Source organism: Megalobrama amblycephala, linkage group LG5 (assembly GCF_018812025.1).
Source record: "Megalobrama amblycephala isolate DHTTF-2021 linkage group LG5, ASM1881202v1, whole genome shotgun sequence".
NCBI lineage: Eukaryota > Metazoa > Chordata > Actinopteri > Cypriniformes > Xenocyprididae > Megalobrama > Megalobrama amblycephala.
The window spans coordinates 23,933,538-23,959,313 of record NC_063048.1 but is presented as its reverse complement, the minus strand read 5'-3'; the positions used below and the strand labels follow the sequence as shown (position 1 = coordinate 23,959,313).

The following is a 25,776-nucleotide window of genomic DNA, read 5'->3' as shown; positions in this document are numbered from 1 at the left end:
CATTTGTTTGATATAATTATTATTTTTTATTTTAAAAAAAGCTTAATATGATTGATATTATATAGCCACAACCTTTGTTATCGATCATTCACCTCTGCTAAAGAGCCTCAGTGAAAACTCAAACACAGATTGGTCTCATGAATTTCTTCTGATGACCAGTATTCCCTGGAGTCTTTGGTCCCTCGGGACTACTGCACAGTGTCTCTTTGATCTATTCTCTCCATATTCAGCTCAAGCAGCTCTTGCCACGATGTATTCTTGTGTCAGCCTAAGTGCATTTCTTTGCTTGGTAGCTCACTTGGGCCTTTAGTCCTGCCACTTTTGTAAAGCTGCTTGGAGACAATCACCACTGTTATGTGTGCTATAAATAAAGTTAATTAACTTAAATTGAATTTTCATTTTTTTTAACAGAGTACAGCGAGTCCTTCCCGTAATCCCCTCTCCCTCTCCCCCTTCTCTCTCTCTCTCACTGGGTGTTCCTGCTATGTCCGTCTCTTTCCCCAGTCTCCATCTGTTCCTTCTCCTCCCACGCTCCCAGGCGAGGGATGGATGGATGGACTGATATATGGATGAGGAGATTGTGAGGGTTTCGATATGTGTATGTTTGTTTTTGTGTAGGAGGGACGTGCTGATAGGACAGTCATCTGCTGTAACAGTTTGCTACAGACTGAACACCCCTGTGGGAAATACATAATTTGTACCACCTTTGTCAGGAGTCTTGAGCAACTTCAGAATGGAACAGCAGGAAGAATTAGTGTGTGTATGTGTGTGTGTGGTCCTGGTAAACCTATCATTATGCGGACAAAATATCCCCACAAAGACAGCAATATCCGAAATTCTTGTCTTGGAACATTTTTAGTCCCCATGAGGAAAACAGCTTATAAATCATATTAAATGATGTTTTTTTTTTTTTTTTTTTTTTTTTAATCTAAAAACAATTGATGGGTAGGTTTAGGGTTAGGTGTAAAAGTAAAATTAATTTTATGAAATTTACAAATATTAGGATTACACAACTAATTGCAAAGTGAAAAAATACTGGCACATTCAGTGTTTATATCCCTAAATATTTTCTTAATTTAGTTATTTCATGACTAAAATTATTATTTGCATATGTGCCACCATCCTCAGTGTGATACAATTTTTTATTGTAAGCCATGCAGACTAACACCAAAACACATAGTGATAGAATATACAAATATAATATAGTTTGTACAGTAAAAAAAATCATTATGTCTATGGAATGTCCCCATAATTTTGCCAACTTTAGTCCAATTTCTAATTTACCATTTCTTTCAAAAAATATGGGAAAAGATTGTTGCAGCTCAGGTCCAAATTCAGTCTAGTTTCCATCCATTACATAGTCCAGAGACTGCCATGGTAAAAGTTACCAATGATCTCTTGATGGTGGCTGATTTTGGACTCTTGCTTGATCTGAATGCAGCCTTCAATACCATTTTTCATCAAGTTCTTTTAGATAGATTAATTTTTTTATTGGTATTACTGGAGTCCCCTCTCACTTGGTTTAGATCCTATTTCTCTGGTCGCAATCAATTTATCCAACTTAAAAATTTCAGATCATATTCCTCATCTGTTACCACTGGTGTTCCTCAAGGCCCTGACTTGGGTCCTTCTTTATTTATAATCTACTTATTACCTCTTGGTCATATTTTTAGGAAATTTGGTATTAATTTGCACTGCTATGTAGATGACACTCAGCTCTATTTGTCCTCTAAGCCTTCTACTCTTCTTTCTTCCCTCTTGGACTATTTAGATGAGATCAAATCCTGGTTCTCGTGCAATTTTCTCAAGCTAAATACTGATAAAACTGAGGTTCTTTTTGTTGGCACTAAATCCAATTTGGCTAAATTCGGCAGCGTCTTCTCAGGTTAAGTGTTTGGGTGTCATCTTTGATAGTAGCTTGTCTTTTGAAACGTAATAATAATGTCAGTCAGTCCACATAATTCCACTTCATCTTCATCCATTCCTTACACCCAATACCACAGCCATTCTTGTACATGCTCTAGTTACTTCACGCATTAATTACTGTAACTCTCTTCTATATGGGTTACCTTTCAAACTTCTCCATAAACTTCAGTTGGTCCAGAACTCAGCAGCAAAATTACTAGAACCTCTTCCATTGAGCACATCTCTCCTGTTCTTTATTAATTACACTGGCTTCCTGTTAAATATGACATAGAGTACAAGATTCAGCTTTTAAAGCTCCACACAATCTCTGACTTGCTTCACATTTATACTCCCACCTGCACTCTTAGATCTTCATCAGCTGTTTCCCTTGTAATATATCCAGAGCATTTAGCTGTGCTGCTTCTTGTCTCTGGAACTCTCTTCCGCAATTTGTACATGAAAGTGATTTTCCTGATTCATTTTAATTTATGGATGATCTTAATATTGAACAGATGTTGCTTTGATTGTATTGCTGTCTTGTATCTTATGTCATTCAGTTGTAAGGCGTCCTTCAATGTTTTGAAAGGTGTATCTAAAAAAAATGCATTATTATTATTAGTAGTAGTACATTTTAACCCATTTATGATGATTAATTAAATATTCAATAGTTATATTACAGAGTGCTATTAGTATGTATACAGTTAGTATGTAGCCTATGCTTTTTTTACTTTGAATTACATGTATATAAAAGAACATTATGAAATGTCTTTATATACATAGTATATGTACACATGCAGTTTACTTTTCTGTATTATGTAATGAGAAAATGTACTGAATTGGAAGACACAATAAAGTACCAAAGATAATTGTAAAATAATTTTTATCATATATGATAATTATTCATTATTATCCAATTTAAATTATTTGTTAACGCAGTTTTCACTTTGATATTGATGTTAACACATGGACAAAAGTCTCTCTCAGTAAATAAAGTGTCTCTGCTGTTTATTTTTTATTTATAAATCATACCCAAATGGGACATGTAACAAAAAGTTGGATTTGAGCTTGGGCTGAAAAAAAAAAAAAAAAAAAAAACAGAAAACAAACAAACAACAACAACAACAAAAAAACCCAGATTACAATTCTGTTTGGTGTCACCTTTAAGCCATCGAAAATCTCTGAAATAATGCCTAAAATCCTAAATATGAGGAAGACATTTGGTTAGGCCCTGTTGTAACAGTGATACTGATCCAAACGATAACACAAGACTGCATAGACCGCAGAACCCATGAAATGAGTGAAGGGTCACAACCTCCGAGAATGCTCAACGTGTGACACTGACACCATGTTACAAAACAATGAACAACATTTCTATGTCTCTCTTGCACACATCTACTGACTAATCTGCTGGTGATAGATGACACATCGCTATCAACACTCTAAGTCTGTGAAACAGCAGGAGTCATGGCTGGAGGTGTCACCTTACACATTTCACTAGCTCACAAACTTTCATTAAGACATGCTTTCCCTACATGTCCAAAAGCCAGTGCAAACTATGGGTACATTATATGCGAAGCTAATGCTGTTGGAACAAATAACAGTAAGTGTCCTTGTGCAATGTCAACACCCCTCACTGGGATAATCGCCAGCGAACATGTGGACGGGCATGTGAGGAGAGGGCATATGGATTCTTGGGCGATCACTATTTCAGATTTTCTTGAGAAATAACTGAATGTGCCAGAAACATCTGAGTATTGGCACCAAAATGAGGGGTTGTTAAGTCTGGTGTTCCACAGAATGAATAAAGCCATATAGGTTTGAAACAACACAAATTCATTTTTGAACCTTTAATGCTTCTAATGGTTCTGTATATGCTTCGACAGGCATATTTTCCCATTGCTGTGTGAGAATGTGAGCTCACCCTACAAAAATCAAACTCTCTGGAGTCTCTTGTATTGATTCAGTGTTCTCTGATGTGAGAATTGAGCTGAGCCGCCAATCAATGACAGGATCAGAGCAATAATACCAATGAAACACGAGCCACCGAGAACAGAGAGAGACCACTGCAGAGATGAGATTAAAATGAAAGCTTATTCTGGATCACATAAATGAAATTTATTTATAATCACTAGATATTCACAGTTTCTAAATACTTGCAGTGAACATTTACATTTTAGCTCACATTAAATCAAAGAAATTTAATGAACATCACATTGCAAAACTGGCTGCCACAATGCGAGGGTGTTCTGGGAGGTCACCAGGGTGTTGCTAAGCAGTGGCTAAGGCCTTCTAAGAAGTTTTTAGGTAAAGTGTTTGGTAGGACATTGCTAATTGTTTGTTAGGGTGTTTTTGGTGGTTGCCAGGGTGTCGCTAAGTGTTAGCTAGGATGATCTGTGTGGTTGCTAGGGCATTGCTAAGTGTTAAGACATTTTGAATGATTGCTAGGGTGTTGCTAAGGGTTTGTTAGGGTGTTCTGTGTGGTTTCTCTGGCATTGCATAGTGTTTCTTAGGTTGCTATTTGCTAGAGTGTTGCTATATGTTGGTTTGGGTATTTTGGGTGGCTTCTAGGGTGTTGCTAAGTGTATTACTAAGGATATTTTGAATGGCTAGGACTTTGAAATGTTTGTTAGGGATGAGTTACACAATGAAGTTTAAAATTTAAGGTTAAGGATGTGGACAAACCACAAGTATGTGCAGAAATAATAGCGATGGTTGCCTTAGTAAGCACTTCAAATTCAGTGTCTTGTTTGGGGGCCTGGTGTACAATCAGGTACCACATTACACAATGGTCAGTGAAATACAGCTCAAACCTCTGAACCATCCTTCAGGCCAAGTTGATGCTCTGCAGCTGAAAATGATCAAAGGAAAGCCCTCAGAGATACACTGGTCAGGAGGACTAGTTTGTAGTGTTTACAGAAGCCAGAGGAATAATGCTGTCACTGAAAGCTCATTAGGGTTCAACATGCTCCTGACCCAGATCAAAGATTCAGCATGCGGCCACGAAGGGCTGTTTACGAAGTTCGCCTCTTTACAGCAGGAATGAAGCAAAGAAGAGGTCTCAAGAGACATAAACACTTTGGCAGACACTAAAGCACACCTCTTTAATAACAACCAAACTCTTACTGAAGCTCTTTTTATGTCCCAGATTCCTCCTGGGAGTGCGGCCTGTCCCGGAAAGCAGCAAGCGGCAAGCACTCATTAGTATAAGGCAGGCCTGTAAGTGCATTAAATAATTCACCTTCTACATTTCCCACCTCCTTCTTTCTCCATCACTCCTTTTTTATTAGACCACATCATTCATTTGCTTTTCAGAGGCAGCTGCTCTCGCCCTTTCTCTCTCTGTATTATTCTTTTCTGCTTGTGAGCTTTTGGACCTTCATCAATCTTTGAGAGCTTTTTAAGGTATTCATCCGTACCACAAGTCTGGGAAACAGTGGGCTCATCTAACATGCATGAGCTGATGTCAGCAGAGCATGCAAGGAAACAGGCGTGAATGACAGGAAAATAAACTAAAAGGGAAAAGTAGGGTCCGACACATACACTAAGTTTTTAATACGCCAATGCAAAGGCGAGCTTGGTTTCCAGCGTCATTGCGTTTCGAAATGTTTCAAATGCAAGTCATAACGCAGTGTATGCACTACACGGCCACAAGGGACGCTATAGCGATATTAGCGCAAATAGAGGGTATGCATCGACGTCACTTTCCCGCCGAAAACGCGCTCCCTCAGCTAGACTGAGTGGCTAAAAAACCTGCCGCGTGACTGGATTTAATAGGGGAAACTGCGAAAACTCGAGTAAAACAAACGATTACACTAAAGGTTGGACTCGAAAGTGTTTCTTACAACTTGTCAAATAAACCTAATCCATGGATATTGACATGCAGCCAGGAATCGTGTTTCCTGACATTTATATGTGCCTGATTTCAACGCCGGGAAAATACATAAAGCAAATCTGCCTGTAAATATTTTAATATAGGTAGGTTTAAATCCGAGTAATCACTTCAGTGTTTCCCATACATATAGACTGTGGCGGCCCGCCACATTCTAATTTGTCCCGCCACAGTCTCAAAATGAAACGGAAATTATGTTTGTCGCGATATTTAAATTACCGTCTGATAATTGCGCTCTTTTATATGTCAAAAGTGGGAGTCATAGAGCAAAATAAGTAGAATAGCACCAATTAAGTTTTCGTGCACTATATTCAAAGTCATCTGAAGCCATTCCATAGCTTCATGTGAGGGACAGAAGGATATGTAACGTTACATCAATAAGATCACGGTCAGAAACTCGTCTTCCCTCCGCAGCAGCTGTCAATCATTCTCTGTTCAGCACTCAAACAGTGCGTCGCGTTTGGTAACGACAGTCAGCACGGTAAAACTCTCCAATATGATATATTCCCATTATAATACTTGTAGATGTAGATAAAGGGCTGCGGATTTGCATAAAATGACTTTATCTTGCTGGAGTTTATTGCTGTTTCTGAACGATGTCATCATATTGTCTACAGGGTGTCTGTTAGATCGCACAACAAAAGGACTATGAATTGGCGTCACACGCACAATAACTGAAATTTAAAAGTGAGAAGAAACATATGATTAATAAACTGTTAGATGCAGATATACACAGGGATTCTCTTTGAACTTTTCAATGCGCAATGAAACTGCGCGCTCTGACACGATATTGTTTCAAGCACATCATTCTGCACCCGGGATGCGAAAAGATTGAAAGATTATTAATAGTCTATTTTGTTCTGTCGTATCTATCATATCTTGTTGCCCCATTAAAAAGCTGCACAATACATTTAAAATAAGCATATTTTAATCTTAAATTAATATAAATACATATAATTATTTACATATAAATCTAATATAAATCGTTTTTTCATTTCATAAGAATACAAATAGTAATTTTAATTTTTTTTATTAACATTTGGATTTATAAAATTACTGTGCAAAGTCCCCCCCCCCCCAAGAATTAGGCTAGAATACTTTTTGCTGCTGAATTATACACTCACCTAGTTTACTTATTTATTGGTCAGCTTATGATTATGTATTTTTATTCATTTGTTATTTTTCATTTGCATTCTGGATTGGTTAACAAATCAAAGAGTGACCATTAGTTCCACAAATACAGATACAGGCTCCCACTAATAAATGAATTCAACAAAGGTAACCTCTTTTGCTACATATTTTTAATGGTTTAAATGGTTTAATGGTTTAAATGTAGCCTACTATATGTTGTGTACATGTGCCCTACCATCACCAATAAATAAATGACTTTTAGAGCACAAAATTGTTTACAAGAGAACAAATTTCTTCATTGATCTAGTCACTTAATTTTGCTCTCAGAATGCCCCAGATTTATGCATTTAAATTTAAAATGTACAAAATTTTCCTCCGGGGGGGCATGCCCCCGGACCCCCCTAGAGGAGCCGATGTCCGCCCACCACAGTGTCACAAAATCCTGTGGGAAACACTGCACTTATATCAATGTTATATCGTCATATTGTCCAGCCCTAAAACTTATATAGTTTTATAGAATAGTTTTTGTCAGTGTTGTTTATTTAAAAACACCCAATTATGCAGAATATAAGATGGAAAATATTTCATTGAGTCGTCAACATAATATATAACAATTCAATATGTATGATTTTACCTCAAAATCCAACAATTCCACACAAAATGATAACTGCAAATCCATGTTTCTCTGCTGGAGTCCAGCTGTTTCTGTGAATTGCAGTGATCCATTTGCTTCTTTTTTCTGTAGCTTTCGGCACTCTTTAAATATATACCTCGGGTTTTGTGTCAAAGCTATTTGTACAGTCAGTCGCAAAGCTCTTTCCCGTTTTGAATGTGTTTTGTGTGTTTTTCGCGACATTCACGCTGAAAACCAATGCTGTCACTCAGAGTGTGATGATGCCACTCAGTGGGCGTGACCGCAGTCGTAACGGTCAACGGTGACGTCACGTGGAGTACCCCAGGGATGACGTGTTTTTATAGGCCAACCCGGAAGTTAGTGGCACACGGGTTCCCTCGATTGAAAGCCTATGCATTTTTCCCCATAGACTTTTGGAAATCGCAGAAAATAAGCTCTGTGTTTAACAAAGGGTTATGACACTTACACGTTTTGTCTATCAAGATAATCTTTACAAGTTAACACAACATTTATAGATTTTGAAGCCTAAATAAAGTCGGCAGATATAAAAGGCTAACAGTAGGCTATAAACGGACTTCAGCACACCATGGTCGCGGATCAACATCACCACCACCACCAAGCTTCCTCAAACTTTATTTAGAAAACAACTTTATTTATAAACATGCTCGCTGATTATGATCTGTGCTGTTATGAATACTTATCCACTTTTTCATGAGAAATGCTGTCCAAATGTCCCGTTTTGACGTCTAAAGTCCCTGCCAAAAGAAGTAGGCCCTTTTAGCAATTTGTTAGCAACCGATTTTAAGACACAGTAAAAGTTTTAAAAAATCACAAGCGGGTTATAACTGGTTCGCTGTCATAGATCAAAACGTGAAAGTATTTAGAGGCTTTGTTAACCACAGACCTTATTTCAGGCGATTTAGCAAAAACCCATTCAAAAAAACCCATAGACTTTACGGCGTTGGAACCGGAAGTCCTAAAATGCTAACTCGCTTCCGGGGTTTGCCTACAAAAATGCGTTATCCCCGGTTATCCCTGAGGCGTCTGTTCCTAGGTCACACCTCTGTTTCAGGTCAGATAACGTTATGGCAGAGTTAGAGATAAGCCAAGGTGTGGTCACATTTACCATTCTTCAGCGAAATTTTGCAGGCAAAATATTTACAAACGCAAATTTCACTTCAGGTTCATGCAAATTTGCTGCGTTGACCAAAAGAAAGATGTTTGGTTTGAGCATGACTTGCGCGAGCTGTGCTTCATACATCGCTACAGTATTGACAATAGACAGGACCTAGATATGATAGATAGGACCCCTTTTTGCCCTTGAAACTTAGCTACTGCGAATGCACCTTCAGACTGTTGACATATTTATACCTAGTAGTTAGTTATCAGAATAATATATACAGCTTACTGGCACAGTCAAGAATGTATCTATATCACCTCCTTGAGGACAGACTGCGGTTTGTAGCGAAGTCAATTTCCACCTAAAATGACATTTTGAGATATGTAGTCGCAACTATGAAAAATATTCACAATTGTGAAATATAAATATGCAATTGTATGAAAGTCACAATTAGGAGGAAATTCTCTGATTGTCAAATCGATATTAGCTGTCCTCAAAAAATAGGGAATAACAAACAAAAACACAGACTTTTCACAATTTATCATTTATTGACATCATAAAACAGCTTTTCCAGTTGTGTTTGGCCCTGTGATTGACACTGCTAAGATTTCAAGTACACACATACAATCTTTCACTTTCTCTCTCTTACATGGCTGAAATCACTTTGACCATTATGAAGATAGTTTGCATATCTGAGAGTTCAACGTGTCTGTCCGTAACAGTCCAACACCCCTCATGTTGGTTTCTCAGGAACACACACACACACACACTCACACACACCCTTCACCCATCTAACACATGGCCACTGGGACACAGATAAATAAACATCTATTATAACACATCTCTGATAAATCAACCATATAAATCTTGACCTCTGAATCAGGATAAATGCGGAAAAACAAACCAACAAACAAAACGAAATGTCCAAAACTAGATTTATCTTCTCCTTTAATGAGAACCAAGATAAAATATTTGTTTTTAGAATAGTTGTTCTTTTGGCATCTGTTCCATTTACTCTAGGTGATTCTTTTGTACATACAGTATATAAACAATACAGTGTTTGATCAGAGGGGGATGTAATGTTTCTCTAGGAGTCATAACAAGGGTGACACGCCTGCCCTCAGGAACAACAGCATGGAAACACAATCTTTATTACGCATGTGTGTAACAGGGATCCACTGTCAAGTATTCCATTCAAAATAAACAAGCGCACACACCACATATTCTGGATAATAACAGATATAAAGGACACACACACACTCTGACCGTCCATTTAACTCTGCACAAACACACAGCACACGTATAGACACTTTTGACCGTCTCTGCATCAGTGTTATTACGGGTTCGTATGACACACAGCTACTAGAATCTCGAGATTGTATGTTTCTGGACATGTTTTAGGCAAAAAGGAAGCACTGTGGTTTGATGAAACCGCTGCATCAATCACCCGCTTCAATGTGACAACAGCTTGTACAGGTTTCTCATTGGTCCAGTCATACAGTGGAGTGAAACTGACCAATGAGGGTACTGAAGGGAGTGGAGATTTAAGATGGGCGGCACCACTACGATGTACAGAAGCAGGAGGACATTCTAGCAGAGAAAGAAGGAAGGAAGAGGGGAGGGGAAAAAAAACTAGAGTGTGAAGCAGTCTAGAAAAGTTCACACTGACAACTGTGTTAATCTGAGTTCTTTTTCTGCAGATCCACGTCTGAGAACAGATAAAAAGTTTAGAGGGGTGGGAAAGGCATTCCAGGATAGAAGAGAAGTTTCAAGTTGGGCGTTTGTGTGTGATTAAGGGCTGTGGTTCATGCACGACTCTCGGACAGAGGTGTTTGTTGGTGGTGAGCACGCGGAGTGTCTTAGAGGGTGCGGGGAATGATGGTGAAAGGTAAGATGGGGCAGCTGGCCTCCAGCTCCAGGGCAGTAAGGAAGCATTCGGTTGCGGCGGCGTCGTTGCCTTGGGCTTGCAGCACCTCGCCCAGACTGTTCCACACGTCATGTGCCGTGCTGTTCACCTGCACCGCATCACGCAAGATCTTCTCCGCAAGGCTGTACCTCTGTAGCTGATGCAATATCAGACCCTGCAAAAAGACAGACAAAGAGACAAATCAAAAGAGAAAGAGGGTTTTCAACTATTGTTGGTAAAAAAAAAAAAAAGTTACAGGTGCCAGGAAATATAAGATCAAGATCTGGATAAATTTAAAACTTAAAAATGAAAAAAAAAAAAAAAAAAAACTGCACATACCTTTTAGCCTCAAATTTGACCCACATTAAAAATCATTATAAATTCATGAATTAGAGTACATCATTGCCATTTCAGAAAAAGAGAAAATCAACATTATTTGATGATAGACAAATGACAAGGGCTATGAAAAAAACTCTAAAATAACTGTAAAATTGAAGTAAAATCACCAGCAACCTTGGGGTGATGGTCTCACAATCTGCTGTTCACAGGAGACTTCACCAACAGAATTACAGAGGATACACCGCAAGATCAAACATCTGATCAGTACCAAAAATAGGAAAGCCAATTTGAATTTGTGAAAACACACAGAGATGAGCCAGTAGAGTTTTAAAACAGTTTTATGGACAAATGGACACATATTAACCTTTATCAAAGTGGGAAAGCAAAAAGTGTGGAGAAAAAAAAAAGAAACTGCAAATGATCCAAGGCATACAAGCTCATCTGGAAAGCATGGTGGAAATAGTGTCATATCTGCCTCTGGAACAGATTCACTCATCTTTATTGATGACTTATTCGATGATGGCAGCAGAAGAATGAATTCAGAAGTGTACAAAAGAATCTTGCCTACCAGTGTTCAAGAAAATGCCACCAGACTCACTGGAAAGTGCTTCATATGGAAACCGGACAATGACCCAAAACACTAGTACTGCCAACTCAATCAAGACTATCATGGTAAAGAAATTTTGGGTCTTAGATTGGCCAAATCTACAGATTTAAATCCTATTGAACAAGCATTTCACCAGCTGAAGAGAAGACTAAAGGCAGAAACTGAATATACACGCATGTATAAACACACACACACACATATATATATGTATACATACGTGTATATTCAGATATTATATTATATATATATATATATATATATATATATATATATATATATATATATATATATATATATATATATATACACACATACATACATACATAAAGAAGGGTTAATGTTGTGTGAGCAGCTGTGCGAGTTCATATTGTCCTGCTGTTAGAACAGTGTCACACACACACACACACACACACACACACAGTCAGAGAGAGAGATTTGACAGAGAGAGGGGCAACAGTTTCTCTTGCTGATGTCTACTACAGGGGAGTTCTTTAATGAGACATGACATTTCTGCTTACTATTAAGACACACACACACACATCCAGAGACAGCTGCACACACATACACATTTTGTCTGACAAGTCTCAACATACTGGACTCACTGTTTGCTAAATACTGACACAGGATGAGATCTTGTCTCTCTCCTCAATCTCAGCATGCCAATCTCATACACACACACCAAACATTCCCACAAGAAGAGTAAAACCTGAAGTCATTGTGGGGAGAAGCCAATTAATGGCTAAATAAACATACTAAATCATGCCTTTACAAATATATAAAACTGCAAAATGGTTTGTGTTAGTGGATAGAAAATGTGCTCACCAGTCTCTGCATGGTCTTGACGTGGGTTGGGCTGATGGACAGCGCCTCCTCGTACCAGCGCTTGGCCTCGTCCACATTCCCCCGCAGCTCTGCCACCTGACCCTTCATAAACAACACGTTATGGGACATGGGGAACAGGTTGGCTGCTTCCTGCGTACACGCTGTCGCCTCTGCCGCCTTTCCCATTCCAATATACACCTCCGCTATGGAGAGACAGAGAAAGAAAAATAAGAGATAAAGAGGAAACGGAGAAAGAGGTATTGTTGGGGTGACCGATTGAATTTATATCTCGAGTCACACAAGAAATGGGATTCTCAGACAGGTTCAAGTTGTCAGCTACATTATCAGCCTCAACCGTTTATAGCTCATAAACAGTGATGAGACAGAGAAACTGATGGGCTGTCCTCACGGGGTGTGCTCTTCAGCCAACAAATTCAGGGAAAGTGACTACTAAGCATGCTTCACTCTTAACACCTTTCTCACCCTGCCAAGTCCCGCTAAGGCTCTCCTACTTGGCTCAGCGACAGTCAAGCTGATTAAAGAATAATCAGTCTTAGTAGTTGATTGCCTTATTCTGAGGAAACAAATTAAAGGATTTTTATTTGGGAGGTGTTTTTCCCAATTTTAGCATCTCAATTTCCCCCAAATTTAGTATTGTTTATATACTATTATATTATTTATTCATATTTTGACTTTTTATATTCTCAGTTTTCATTTTAAATTAGTTTGAATAATTTTGTTATATGCTTTTGAAATTGTATTAGTTTTTATTTTTAAATATTTGTTTAACTTTATTTTTATTTTAGTTTTCAATAATTTTTAGAACTTATTAACTTTAGCACTTCAGCATTTCAGTTAGTTGCCAAGGCGACATCTCTGCCTTGACCCATTCATAAAGACTGTGAGCTGCTTAATTTTCTTTTAATGAATCAACCATTCTTAACTAAATTGAATTTGAAGCAGTTGAATGATTCATTCAATGACTCACTCTTCGACAGTGATGTGCTGCCACCTACTGGTGATTTTAATTTCATTTTTAAATATTTGTGTGAGATGGGAGTTGCTAGCATCATCTCCATGAACATGCGTAACTTTCCTAAACTCTGTTGCATTTAATTCAGCCACAATCACAAATATGCACAAATGCTTGTCTATCTATAAATGCTGATTATAGACAGAAGGCAAAAGTATCCAGATGGGTAATTTGATCCTGCTGGAGGTGGTTTTCCTAATGTATTCATTTGGACAAAGAAAGCTATTAATAACAACACAAAGCAGTGAAGAATAAACTTTCTATATTTGAACACAGTGTACTCTTACAGTTTGTTAATAAATGATATAGGTATTCTATTGCAAGACTACAGCATATGCCGTTCATTAAACCTGGACCTTATACAGTGTAAAAAATATGATGCGGGAGGGGCTTATGTTAACAAGATGCAAATGAGGGCTGTGGGTGTGGTTTATACCTGCATGCAGCCAGATCTGGGCGAGGGTCATCCAAGGGTGGAGGGGTCCCTGTTTTGGAGCGCTGCTCTGGAGGGAGGAGGCCACCTCAGACAGCGCCTGTTCCACTCGTGATGCTGCTATGGAGGTGGCATGGACGGAACCTGCAGTGGAAATACAGACAGTCAGCAACGACGACATGTATATTGGAGCCTCTCTACATATATGGCCAGCCCATATATGCCATAAATCCACAACACACCAGCCTTTAGGGGTGATGCCTCTCAGAGTGAAAACATTGATCTAGTATTTTGTTTATATTCACATTTATATTCAAGGCCAAATAGCAGTTGATCGTAACTAAACTAAAGCGATTAAAAATTGTTAATTGAAACAAATAATAGATTGAAAAAAAAGAAAATGAGAACTGTTGTCTTGACAACTGAAATAAAATGTTTAAGCTGAAGTACTAAAATTACTAAAAATTATATAAAAATAAAGCTAAAAAATATATAATTAAAATGACACAAGCACATTACAAAATTACTACAACTTTAACCGAAAATAAATAAAACCAAATAAATAAAATAACAACCAATTCAAAATATCAATAAATACTATACAAATGTAGTAAAATAATAGTAAAATAACACTGGTTCTTATATGTTTAACACACAAGAGTCCAGATTTGAAAATATCTTGATTCCAATGGGATGCATATCAAGAGGATCATCTTTAACAGTGATTTGTCATTCTAAAAAAAAAAAAAATGGTTAAATGGACACCAGTCATGTCTAATCTCTAGACACGTCAGAATGAGAGGCCTTTAGGAAACACAAAGGGTAAAAAAACAGCATGACAAAGATTCAGAGACCCAACACTGTGGACTCAACTCTCAGGGTCCCAAAATGTGGACAAAAACAAATTTAAGGCCCTAACACACCAAGAAAGATAACTAATGTATATTAGCGTCCATACCAAAGTATGAGAAAGTTCTGTTTATTATAAGCACGTGCTGCAGTTTGGTCATCTGCTGCTTTAAATGCTCAGGTTCTTTAAAGCAGGATGGATTCTGATTGGCTGTCAATGTCTGTATCGTTCATCAGCTAGAAACAACTGTTTTGAAAGTCATTCCAAAAATATTGTTCCTCTGTGTATCGTTATAGTCGTGATGTGGACACTGCTATTCTTTTAAAATTAGAACAATTTGTAAAACTATATATTTATCGTTATAGTCCTTGGTGTGAATGGGCCTTTATACACACACACACCACTTAAAACACATACAAACAGCATAAGAAAATAATAAAGCACATTTGCTGCAACTTTCCACAAATTTACTCTACCCTGCATTTTAAAAGTGCTGGCTGCAACATACAAATTTCACACTAGAGCAACAGATCAACAGAAATGAGGTTGTTTCCTCCTGTCTGCGCCTTTAAAGGCCTTAAAGTGCCTTTAATTAAATGGATAGTTCACCCAAAATGACATTTCGATCATCTACAATCATTTTCAATTTGCGAATCTGATCAAATGTTTCTCTGAAACGATCAGACTCAAAAGAACAATCCATCCACAAAACAGTTATTCATAATTTTCAGTTCCCCACCTATAGGTATCATAAAGTAAGTTATATAGACCACTTCAAAAGTACCCATCATACTTTTATAGATTTTCTGATTAAAATTATTCATTTATTTCAAATAAATAAAAATTAAAAAATCTTACTGAACCCAAACTTTTGAACAGTAGTGTAAGCCATTTGGGTTTGTAAATGAACTTTCAGTTCTGGGTGAAGTATTCCTTTAACCGTTTTAACAATAAATTCCAGATTTGGCCTCAGTTCCTTTTCAATTTGCCAGATTCAGGAGATGAACTAAAGACACCACATCGGTTTCCTGAACTGTGAGAACTGAAATGAAATTGCCCCCCGCAGTTCAGCGATCACAGAGACCCTATTTGTCTGGATGTGCAGTGCCCTGGACATGCAGAGCTGTGGTCTGGGCATCAGTGTGGTCATTAAAGTCTCTGTCGGGGTTCAGAGGAACATATTAGGATCCTCAAGAGTCTCTATGAGTCATAGGCTGGACTTTATCGACCGGAGCAGCAGGACATAAAACACATTCATACTGAAATCGATTCCTGTACATCTCAGCTTCTTTCTCTTAAGCAATGAGCCTATTGAGTCAAAACCATAGCTGCTGCTCCTATGTTTAGCGTTTCTATGGTGACAGTGGACAAAGCCATGGATCACTGGAAAAAACACTAAGAATCTGACCCCATCTGTACTGAGTTTAAAAGGCTTCCAGGGGATCTCTTCATGAATGTCTTATACCACAGCCTTAAAAAACTCATGGAGGTCAAAAGAATAAACAAATTTAAACCGTGAAATAGAACATTTACTACATGAGCAAACGGCTGGCTCATTAAAGGGTTAGTTCACCCAAAAATTCTGTCATTAATTAGTCACCCTCATGTTGTTACAAACCCGTAAGACCTTCGTTCATCTTCTGAACACATATTTTTGATGATATTTCTGATGAAATCCAAGAGATTTTTTATCCCCCATAGAAAGCAAAATAATTACCACATTCAATATCCAGAAAAGTAATAAAGACATCGTTAAAATAGTCCACGTGACTACAGTGGTTCAACCTTAACCTGGAAGCCTGCACTGTCTATACAACGTAAACCTCATAGGTGACTGACAGGGGAGAGACGAAATTGTTGAATAAAGTCATTATTTTTGTTTTGTTTTTGCACACAAAAAGTATTCTCATCGCTTCATAACATTAAATTTGAACCACTGCAGTCATATTGACTATTTTAACGATGTCTTTACCACTTTTCTGGACCTTGAATGTGGTTTGCTTTATATGGGGGATAAAAAAACCTCTTGGATTTCATCAAAAATATCTTAATTTGTGTTCTGAAGATGAACGAAGGTCTTACGGATGAGGAACGACACGAGGGTGAGTAATTAATGACAGAAATTTCATTTTGGGGTGAACTAACCCTTTAATGGCTTTCCTAGGTTGTATTAATATACAAATCTCTTGTTAAAAGGTAGTTAGTTCACCCAAAAATGCTGATTCGAAGTGAGACTAAATATATTTATAATGTTACAAAAGATTTCCATTTCAGACAAATGCTGTTCTTTTGAATCGTGAAGAAATGTATCACAGTTTCCACAAAAAATATTAAGCAGCACAACTGTTTTCTACTTTGATAATATAATAAATGTTCCTTGAGCAGCAAATCAGCATATTAGAATGATTTCTGATGCATCATGTGACTGAGTGATGATGCTGACAATTCAGCTTTACCATCACAGGAATATGTTACACTTTAAATGATATTAAATTAGAAAGATTTTCTAAATGTAATAATTAAAAGGTCAAATGGACTACTTTTATCATGCTGTTGGAACTTGACAGCATCTGTCCCCATTCATTTTTATTTAATGGAAGAGCATCTTGGTCATTCAACTAAACTACTAATTTTGTTTTCTACAAAGTCATACAGGTTAGAACAACATGAGTAAATGAATTTCTGTGTGAACTATCCTTTCAAGTTTCTATTTAAATCATTCTTATACTTGACTGAAGTAGGGGAAGCTGTCAAGCCGTTGAGAGGTCAAAGAGCTGCCGTCACTCTGTAGGGCTGAAGCTGATGACTGACAAGTTTCCAGATAAACAGTCAACAACTTCGCATCTCTCTTAAGCACATGCGTGTGCACACGCAAACTCAAACAGACACCCATGATGCATCACACCAGGCTGCAGAAAGAGCGTGACCATGAAGCCACATGCTAAGAGTGAGAAAGCATCATCACAACCACACACACATAAAAAGCAGATATGTTTTTAAAGAGACAGTACTTTCTTCACCAGAACCTACTATAAATTACAGCAAGTCTATTTTGGTTTGTAATGCAACCCCCCTTTTTGCATTCCTAGAAGATTGCGATAACCTGTACACAGCATATGTCCGCTTTTTATTTTTTTTAAATTCATAATTAAGTTTATAATAATTTAACACTATGAATTCATTTCTGTTAAAAGAAAGTTTTTTCTCCATTAATTCAGCTAAAAAGTTAACTTTTCAATTCAAAATATTTTCTCCGGCAAATTGTCAAGCCCCTAAAAACAATGAATTACCTATCTTAGATTTTTACAGGCTACGATTCTTTCTGGATATTGTGTCCATCACAATTGGCTCTAAACGAGCAGCTCTCAGCACGATCATGACACTAGTGATCCCGTCCTCTTAAACGTTTCATCGCTCTGTTAACAGAGCCAGGAGTTTAGAAACAGCTGCTAAATGTGAGACACTAAATGAAATTAGAGCTCGTGATCTACGGTCCAGAGACCTGGGTGCTATTCCATCAGATACCTCACACACACTTTATATCAAATGACAAATAATCAATATTTAAATAATAACTGTTAAAATAATTAGAGGATCAGTAAAAGTCCCTTCAAAATGTGGTTGACTTCACTCAGGTTTCAAATAAAATGAAACAATAATCTTAAACTGGGATTAAACTGTGGACTATCAGATGGAATTAAAAGGGCTTAAATCTAATTTTAGATTAATGGTTAAAAAATTAGAACACATTTCAGACAAGGTCATTGCTCTCTCGAGGCACCAAATCTATTTAGAATAATTTATGAATTTTTAATCACAGAACCGTCACTTCATATTAAAATTAATGTTCTGCTTCAATGCAAATTAAACTGAAAAACAAATAGTGTTGATGTTGGACAACTGTTATAATGCTATTGTTATGATAAAGGACAAGTAGTGTGTGGACTTATACACTAATGTTCAAAGATTTGGGGTCAGTACATTTTTTTTTGCTTTGTTTTTTTGAATGAAAAGAATGTTTATTCATCAAGGATGCATTAAGTTGTTCAAAATTGATGGTAAAGACATTTATAATATTACAAAAGACTTCAAATAAATGCTGTTCTTAGCACTGTTCATAATACTAACACTAATTAATAATAGTAAAAATACTTGCCATACCATTAATAATAATAAATTCAAACAAAAAGTATCATTAAAACTATTAAGTCGTACCCATAAGTGTTTAGCTTTAAGCAGCTGTACAGTATGTGTTAAACCCTGTTTGAAAGGCCTGGAGGAACACAACTGTCTCTTTAATTATTAAGAACTGAGGCCAAACGAATGCACTTATGTCTCTCTCCAGCACAAAGAGGCCTGGGACACAAAACGGCAGGAGAGGACACACAATAAGAGGGCAAAACAAAAGGTAAGACGCAACGCGCCCATTGAACACATTATGCCGGAGTGTGTTGGAGTGTCGTAAGACAAGTGGTGGGTGCACTCTGCCAAGGGGGAGAAGGCCAGCGAGGCAAAAAAAGCAGGTGTGTGTTTAAAAGTGTGTGTAGAAGTAGAGCAGTAACAGCAAGAGCTACTTACAAACCCCAATAAATGAGTCAAAACCATGAAAGAAAGCATCTGGAAGGTTGCCTTGGAAACCAAAAAGAACAACAAAAAGGGGGCAATTATTCATAAAAATTTGGAAAAAAACAAAAACAACAACAACAACAAACACAACAACAGAAAGTTTACAGAAACACAGAGAGAAATATAATAGAAAAAAAAGAAACTGATTCCGTCTGACTTTCTATATACCACAAACCAAAGTGTCACGAGTCCTGAGCAGGTAATGGCCCTGTAAACCCTGTATCTGTGACACTGCGTGTCGGGCTATACGTGTGTTAATACAATTATTTCAATGCACAAACACTGCACAGTGAGAACAGTTGCAGCAGATCACATGCACAGCATTATAGAAGATAGGCGGAGAGAAATAAAGACCCTGTTTACACCTGGTAATGTCGCTCTCAGGTGGTCTGATCATATGTGGACAGTGCTGAATTTAGGCTTAAATGGAGTGCAAAACCAAAAGGTTATTCATCCTGCATACTGCGTCTTAAACAACAGTGAAGGACTGCCGATCGCCTGTCGGTTATCTGTTGGGCTGCAACATTTACACTTGTCGGTTATCTTTCACTATAAAATAACCAATTTTAGGCAGTTAAAGGGATAGTTCACCCAAAAATGAAAATTTGATGTTTATCTGCTTACCCCCAGAGCATCCAAGATGTAGGTGACTTTGTTTCTTCAGTAGAACACAAATGATGATTTTTAACTGCAACCGCTGCCGTCTGTCAGTGGTATAATGCAAGTCAGCGGGAACTTGGACTATAAGAGTAAATAAAACACGATAGACAAATCCAAATTAAACCCTGCGGCTCGTGACGACACATTGATGTCCTTAGACACGAAACGATTGGTTTGATGTCTCGCGCATACTTCAATGAGAGCGAGACATCACTGCCGTTGTCAGACCAAACGAATCGAGTGATGAATGCCGTTGGACATAGTGGTGTATTAGAGGTAAAAAATGATATAAATACTGTTCGGTTTCTCGCACAAACCGATCGTTTCGTGTCTTAGGACATCAATGTGTCGTCACGAGCCGCAGGGTTTAATTTGGATTTGTCTGTCATGTTTTATTTACTCTTATAGTCCAAGTTCCTGCTGACTTGCATTATACCACTGACAGACGGCAGCGGTTGCAGTTAAAAATCATCATTTGTGTTCTACTGAAGAAACAAAGTAACCTACATCTTGGATGCTCTGGGGGTAAGCAGATAAACATCAAATTTTCATTTTTGGGTGAACTATCCCTTTAATTTCAAACGTCTGAGTCCATTGGTTATTCTTCTAATTTAATAGACTTTTCAGGACAAATTATATTTTTAACATCAACTTGCATGAAAAGTTAACAGTTAACAGTCAATGTCACAAATTCAATTTTCGAAGTATATTTGGAACTATTTTTATTATTTTAAACCGTACAAAAGTTTGGGGCTGATAAGATGTAAACGTATGCTCACCAAGACTACATTTATTTGATCAAAAATACAGTAAAAACATTAATATTGTGAAATATTAATACAATTTCAAATAGTTTCGATTTCTCAAACAAATTTTCTATTAATTTATATGTTAAAATGTAATTTATTCCTATGATAACAAAGCTGAATTTTCAGCATCATTGCTTCAGTCTTCAGTGTCACAATCCTTCAGAAGTCATTCTAATATGCTGATTTGCTGCTCAAGAAACATTTATGATTATTATTAATGTTGAAAACAGATGTGCTCCTTAATATTTTTGTGGAAACACTGATACATTTTTTCTTCCTTGATTCTTTGATGAAAGTTAAAATAACAGCATTTATTTTAAATATAAATCTTTTGTTACATTATAAATGTCTTTACTGTCACTTCTGATCAATTAAATGTGTCCTTGCTGAATAGTAAGTATAAATTAATAATTAATATATTAATAACAAAAAAAATCTTACTGACACCACTGAATGGTGTATACCGCCACAAAACCAAAAACACTCGCATCAAAAATCTTATCAAAAGTGGTTACAAAAAATATGCATGTAATTACCAGATGTAAACAGCAATCTGTCTTGTCTGACTGGATCACCCAAAACAGATGTTTAGAAAAAATATAAACAGGGCCAGAAAAGGAAAGCATCTTAGATGAAGAGAAAGGTGACAAAACTCCAGTATGAGTGAGTTTGAGTAACATGAAATCTCCTGGTGAACTCTTTCTCTCTCTCTCTCTCTCTGATGATACAACTGTGGCTATGATTCCAGGTCTTAAACGGCTAGCCGATAGCAAGTGTCACTGCTTCTTTGTCTTTCGTTTTCCCCAGGAGACCGTGGAGATTAAGAGCTTAGTGTCAGTCTCACGGGCCACTGGATCTCTGAACCCACACCATCAACTCATCCTGCCAGTGGCATTTAGAGACTTATAACAGCACTGTACTCAATTAATGTCCTTTTACAGCTGATATAAGCCATAACTGGACACATCATAAAAATAGGGTGAGCTACTTCTAACTCCTCTGCAGATCTTGGAACAATAGTACAAGTACTTAAATAATTATTCACATAATAACTTGAGTATTTTCTTCTTCTACTTGCCATCAGTGCACTGTAGAAAAATGTAAAGTGGCCTGAAAATTGCTGGTAAAATTGCTTCTTAGAATGGTTAAAATCACATTACAAACCCATTAGTGCCTGATGGTCTTTAGAGACTGAAATCTTCAAAAAGAGGCCTCCATAAGGCAAACACTGCTTCAATACCAATTCAAACCGCAGCAACAAACAAGTTACCAAACACTTAACCAAATCCCAAATGAACTGGGCTGGAGGGTGGGGCTATTCAGGCGGAGCAGGGCAGTTAGTGGCAGGGGATTGGCTAGTGAGAAGACACTCATGCCAGGCTATTGGCCGAAAAACACACACAAGGTGCACAGTGCATTACTGGCAGAGGAGAAGCGTCGGCGGGGGGCGTGGTCACAGAAAGCATGGCTGCTGCGCCTCTGAGTGGATTCAATCTTGGGTGGAGGTGGAGAATAGAAGGATGGAAGAGGAAAAATAGGAGATACAGGTTCTGACCCCGAGAGGGAGGAAGAGGCATGAGAGGCTAGGAATAAAAATAAGAAAATGAAAAGGATGTGATATTTAAAAAAAAAAAAAAAAAAAAAAAAAAAAAAAAGAATACAGAAGGAAAAAGACATGAAATATTTAGGGCTGTCATAGGGAAGCGTTACTTCAACATGCATCTTAAATACATTAAACATCATGTTAAAAATAATCACAACTCCTATTCTGTATGTAAATTATAAATATTTAATTACATTTAATTCATTTAAAATGTTTAATTGATTGACAGCCCTAATATAATGGAAAAGATTAAAATAATGATAAAAAATGTAAAAAAAATAAATAACCAGAAATGAACAGCTGGAGCAGGAAGATCAGATTGTAAAGAAAATGGGTAACTGCTGAATCACGGAGACATGATGACATGTTTACTGTCTGCATACACAGCACAGAAACCCTCCGCCATCACTGCTGTGCAAACGCAGCAAATAAACACCTGCGCTCATCTCAGCCCTCTTTATCTAATTACTCTACTCACTGCACAAGGGAACCAAATTCATGTGAATTTAGCTGTAAACTGAAATGAGTCAAAGCAGTATAAAATGCAGTATGTTTTCATAGAAAATGCAAGTAATTCAATATGACCCATCTACAAGGATTAGAGCTTTAGAAATGAAAAAAGTAAAGAAATAAATAAACAAAATGTATTAACCCATCATCTCTTTAGGCCATTTATTCTAAATCTAAATTTGTGCATTTGAGAGAGAGAGAGAGAGAGAGAGAGAGAGAGAGAGAGACATATGCAGGAAAAACAGATAAAATGACAGCAAAGCTGATGTCCATTGTCATGGTTATGCAACTCACCATAAAAGGTGGGTAAAAATACTGTTACCAATTATAGAGATATAGATATGGGGACATTAATGTGTGTGTGTGCTCACCTGTCTCTGGATCACTGAAGTCAGGTAGTGTCATGGCGTTCAGCTGTCGACGGTCAGCAACAGCTCTGTCTAACAGACTGCTCCCCCTCCCAGAATCACTACACACACACGGACATACACACACAGAAGATATGAAGAGGCAATTAAGACAATAAAATTAGAGACTGAGTCAAGCACCCAGACAGGCAATGTGATACTTGCACATCAATACACACAGAATGATGAAACCCTCAGAAATTTCACTATGCATCTCATGGCACTGCAATAGCGCACACACAACCACAATGCTCCAGTAACACAGCTCATCTGAAAAGGAGCATAGAAATAAGAGAATAAATGAGAGAGAAAATCAGAAGAAAATGCGAGCTTGAGTAGACTTGGCAGCATGATGGTTATCAGGATGTTGCTATGTGGTTGCTTGTGTCTTCTGAATGGCTGCTAAGTGGTTGATTACTGGCCCAAAGTCATGATGATGACATGATCCCTAGATGTGAGATCATATGGGAATGTAAGTCTAATGAAATTTCACCCATTTTATAAAAATAAATAAATAAAAAATAAATAAATAAATAAATAAAACAGCCGAAAAGTTGATGTAGCGGGAAACCAAAGTTGCTTTAAGGCAAGTCAGTTGTCAGTTTACTCAGCGGCCATTTTGGAAAAAAACTATTCTGTCTGCTACTTTTTTTTATTTAACAAGATTCAAACAAGGAAAAGAAAACAAACTGTGAACACAGAATGGTCACCATAGGCAATATCTTATTTATCCCATATACAGTATATATTATACATTAAAGTATGTTTAAGTATTAGTTGTGTTTGTCAATCCAAGTTGTATTAATGGTTACATAATTATTAGTGTTTTTAAAGATTAACTTTAAGTGAGCGTTAGATGATGGCAATCTAAATAAAAAAAATTGTAAAGGAGCATGCACAATCAAATAACCAATTTCAACTAATACTAAATTAAATTAAAAAATAAAACCCAACTATCATCCAATAATGAAAATAGTACTAATATTTTGTGCATCCCAACTGTATATTCTATGTAGGAGTAAAGTTTTTGTCTGCTTCAATGGGAAAAGACCCAATCTCCAGGCAAATCTAGCGTTTCAATAACATATTTCAATTAATTCTGACAAGAATGATTTCAAAACATGCACACACACAAAAAAAGGTGAAAGGTGGGGCTTCTATTCCAACAGCTGTCAACAGCTGAGCATTAATGTGCGGTCACATTTACCAGCCAATAGGAACCCACGTGATCAGGAATTTTGTACAGATTTCGCAATAGGTTCAAGTTGGTTATGCGAGTTTACCGAGTTGACCAAAAGAAAGCTGTTTGGTTTGAAAAAGACTTTATTGTGAACTGTGCTTCATGCGTCGCTACACTACTGGCAATAATGAATGGACTTACAGTGCCCTCCACAATTATTGGCACCCTTAGTAAATATGACCAAAGGTGGATGTGAAAATAAATCTGCATTGTTTATCCTTTTGATCTTTCATTCAAAAAATTCACAAAATTCTAACCTTTCATTGAAGGAAAACAGTTGAGTGGGGGGAAACTCACATTATGAAATAAATGTTTTTCTCCAATACATGTTGGCCACAATTATTGGCACCCCTAGAAATTCTTATGAGTAAAATATCTCTGAAGTATATTCCCATTCATATTTACATTTGAGGAGAATGAAATTGTCCAGCCATGACTTCCTGTTCCACAGGAATATAAACATGAGGAAACACAAATGCCAAATTCCCGTAATCATTCATCACAATGAGTAAAACCAAAGAATATAGTTCTGATGTGCAGCAAAAGAACATTGAGCTTCACAAAAAAGAAAGTGGCTATAAGAAAATACCTAAAACATTGAAAATCCCCATTTCCACTATCAGGGCAATAATTAAGAAGTTCCAATCAACTAAACATGTAACAAATCTGCCTGGAAGAGGACATGTGTCTAAATCGTCCTAATGCGCGGTGAGGAGGAAAGTTTGAGTGGCCAAAGACTCTCCAAGGATCACAGCTGGAGAATTGCAGAGATTAGTTGAGTCTTGAGTCTCAGAAAGCCTAAACAGAATTGATCAAACAGCACCTACATCCCCACAAGTTGTTCGGGAGGGTTTCAAGAAAAATCCTCTGCTCTCATCCAGAAACAATCTCCAGCATATTCAGTTGTCAGACAAGACTGGAACTTCAAACAGGACCGGCTTCTATGGTCAGATGAAACTAAAAAAAAAAGAGCTTTTTGGCAGCAAACTCACCAGATGGGTTTGGTGCACACATGGATAAAAAGTACCCCATGCCCACGGTTAAATATACTGCTGGATCTTTAATGTTGTGGGCCTATTTTTCTGCTGGAAGTCCTGGACATCTTGTTCAGATAAATGGTATCATGGATTCTATCAAATACCAACAGATAAAAAATCAAAACCTGACCGCTTCTGCTAGAAACCCAATAATGGGCTGTGGTTGGATCTTCCATCAGGACAATGATCCAAAACAAACATCAAATCCAACACAA

The 25,776-nt window shown here is 37.3% G+C and overlaps 1 protein-coding gene across 6 annotated transcripts in view; it reads right to left on the bottom strand.

Moving 5' to 3' along the window:
* Positions 1-9,207: 9,207 nt before the first annotated feature.
* The window catches only part of ttc7b (tetratricopeptide repeat domain 7B), a 42,687-nt gene continuing 26,118 nt past the window's right edge, over positions 9,208-25,776 (bottom strand). For 2 of the 6 annotated variants that reach the window (XM_048191349.1, XM_048191350.1), the window contains 6 exons: positions 23,249-23,346; positions 22,186-22,347; positions 19,248-19,298; positions 13,823-13,963; positions 12,354-12,556; positions 9,208-10,760 (listed from right to left, as the gene is read on the bottom strand). In XM_048191349.1, the coding sequence (XP_048047306.1) occupies positions 10,539-10,760; positions 12,354-12,556; positions 13,823-13,963; positions 19,248-19,298; positions 22,186-22,347; positions 23,249-23,346 (877 nt within the window). In that variant the 3' untranslated portion in view covers positions 9,208-10,538. The remainder of the gene's footprint in view (positions 10,761-12,353; positions 12,557-13,822; positions 13,964-19,247; positions 19,299-22,185; positions 22,348-23,248; positions 23,347-25,776) is intronic. The other 4 variants (XM_048191351.1, XM_048191352.1, XM_048191353.1 and 1 more) reach the window with 2 other exon arrangements.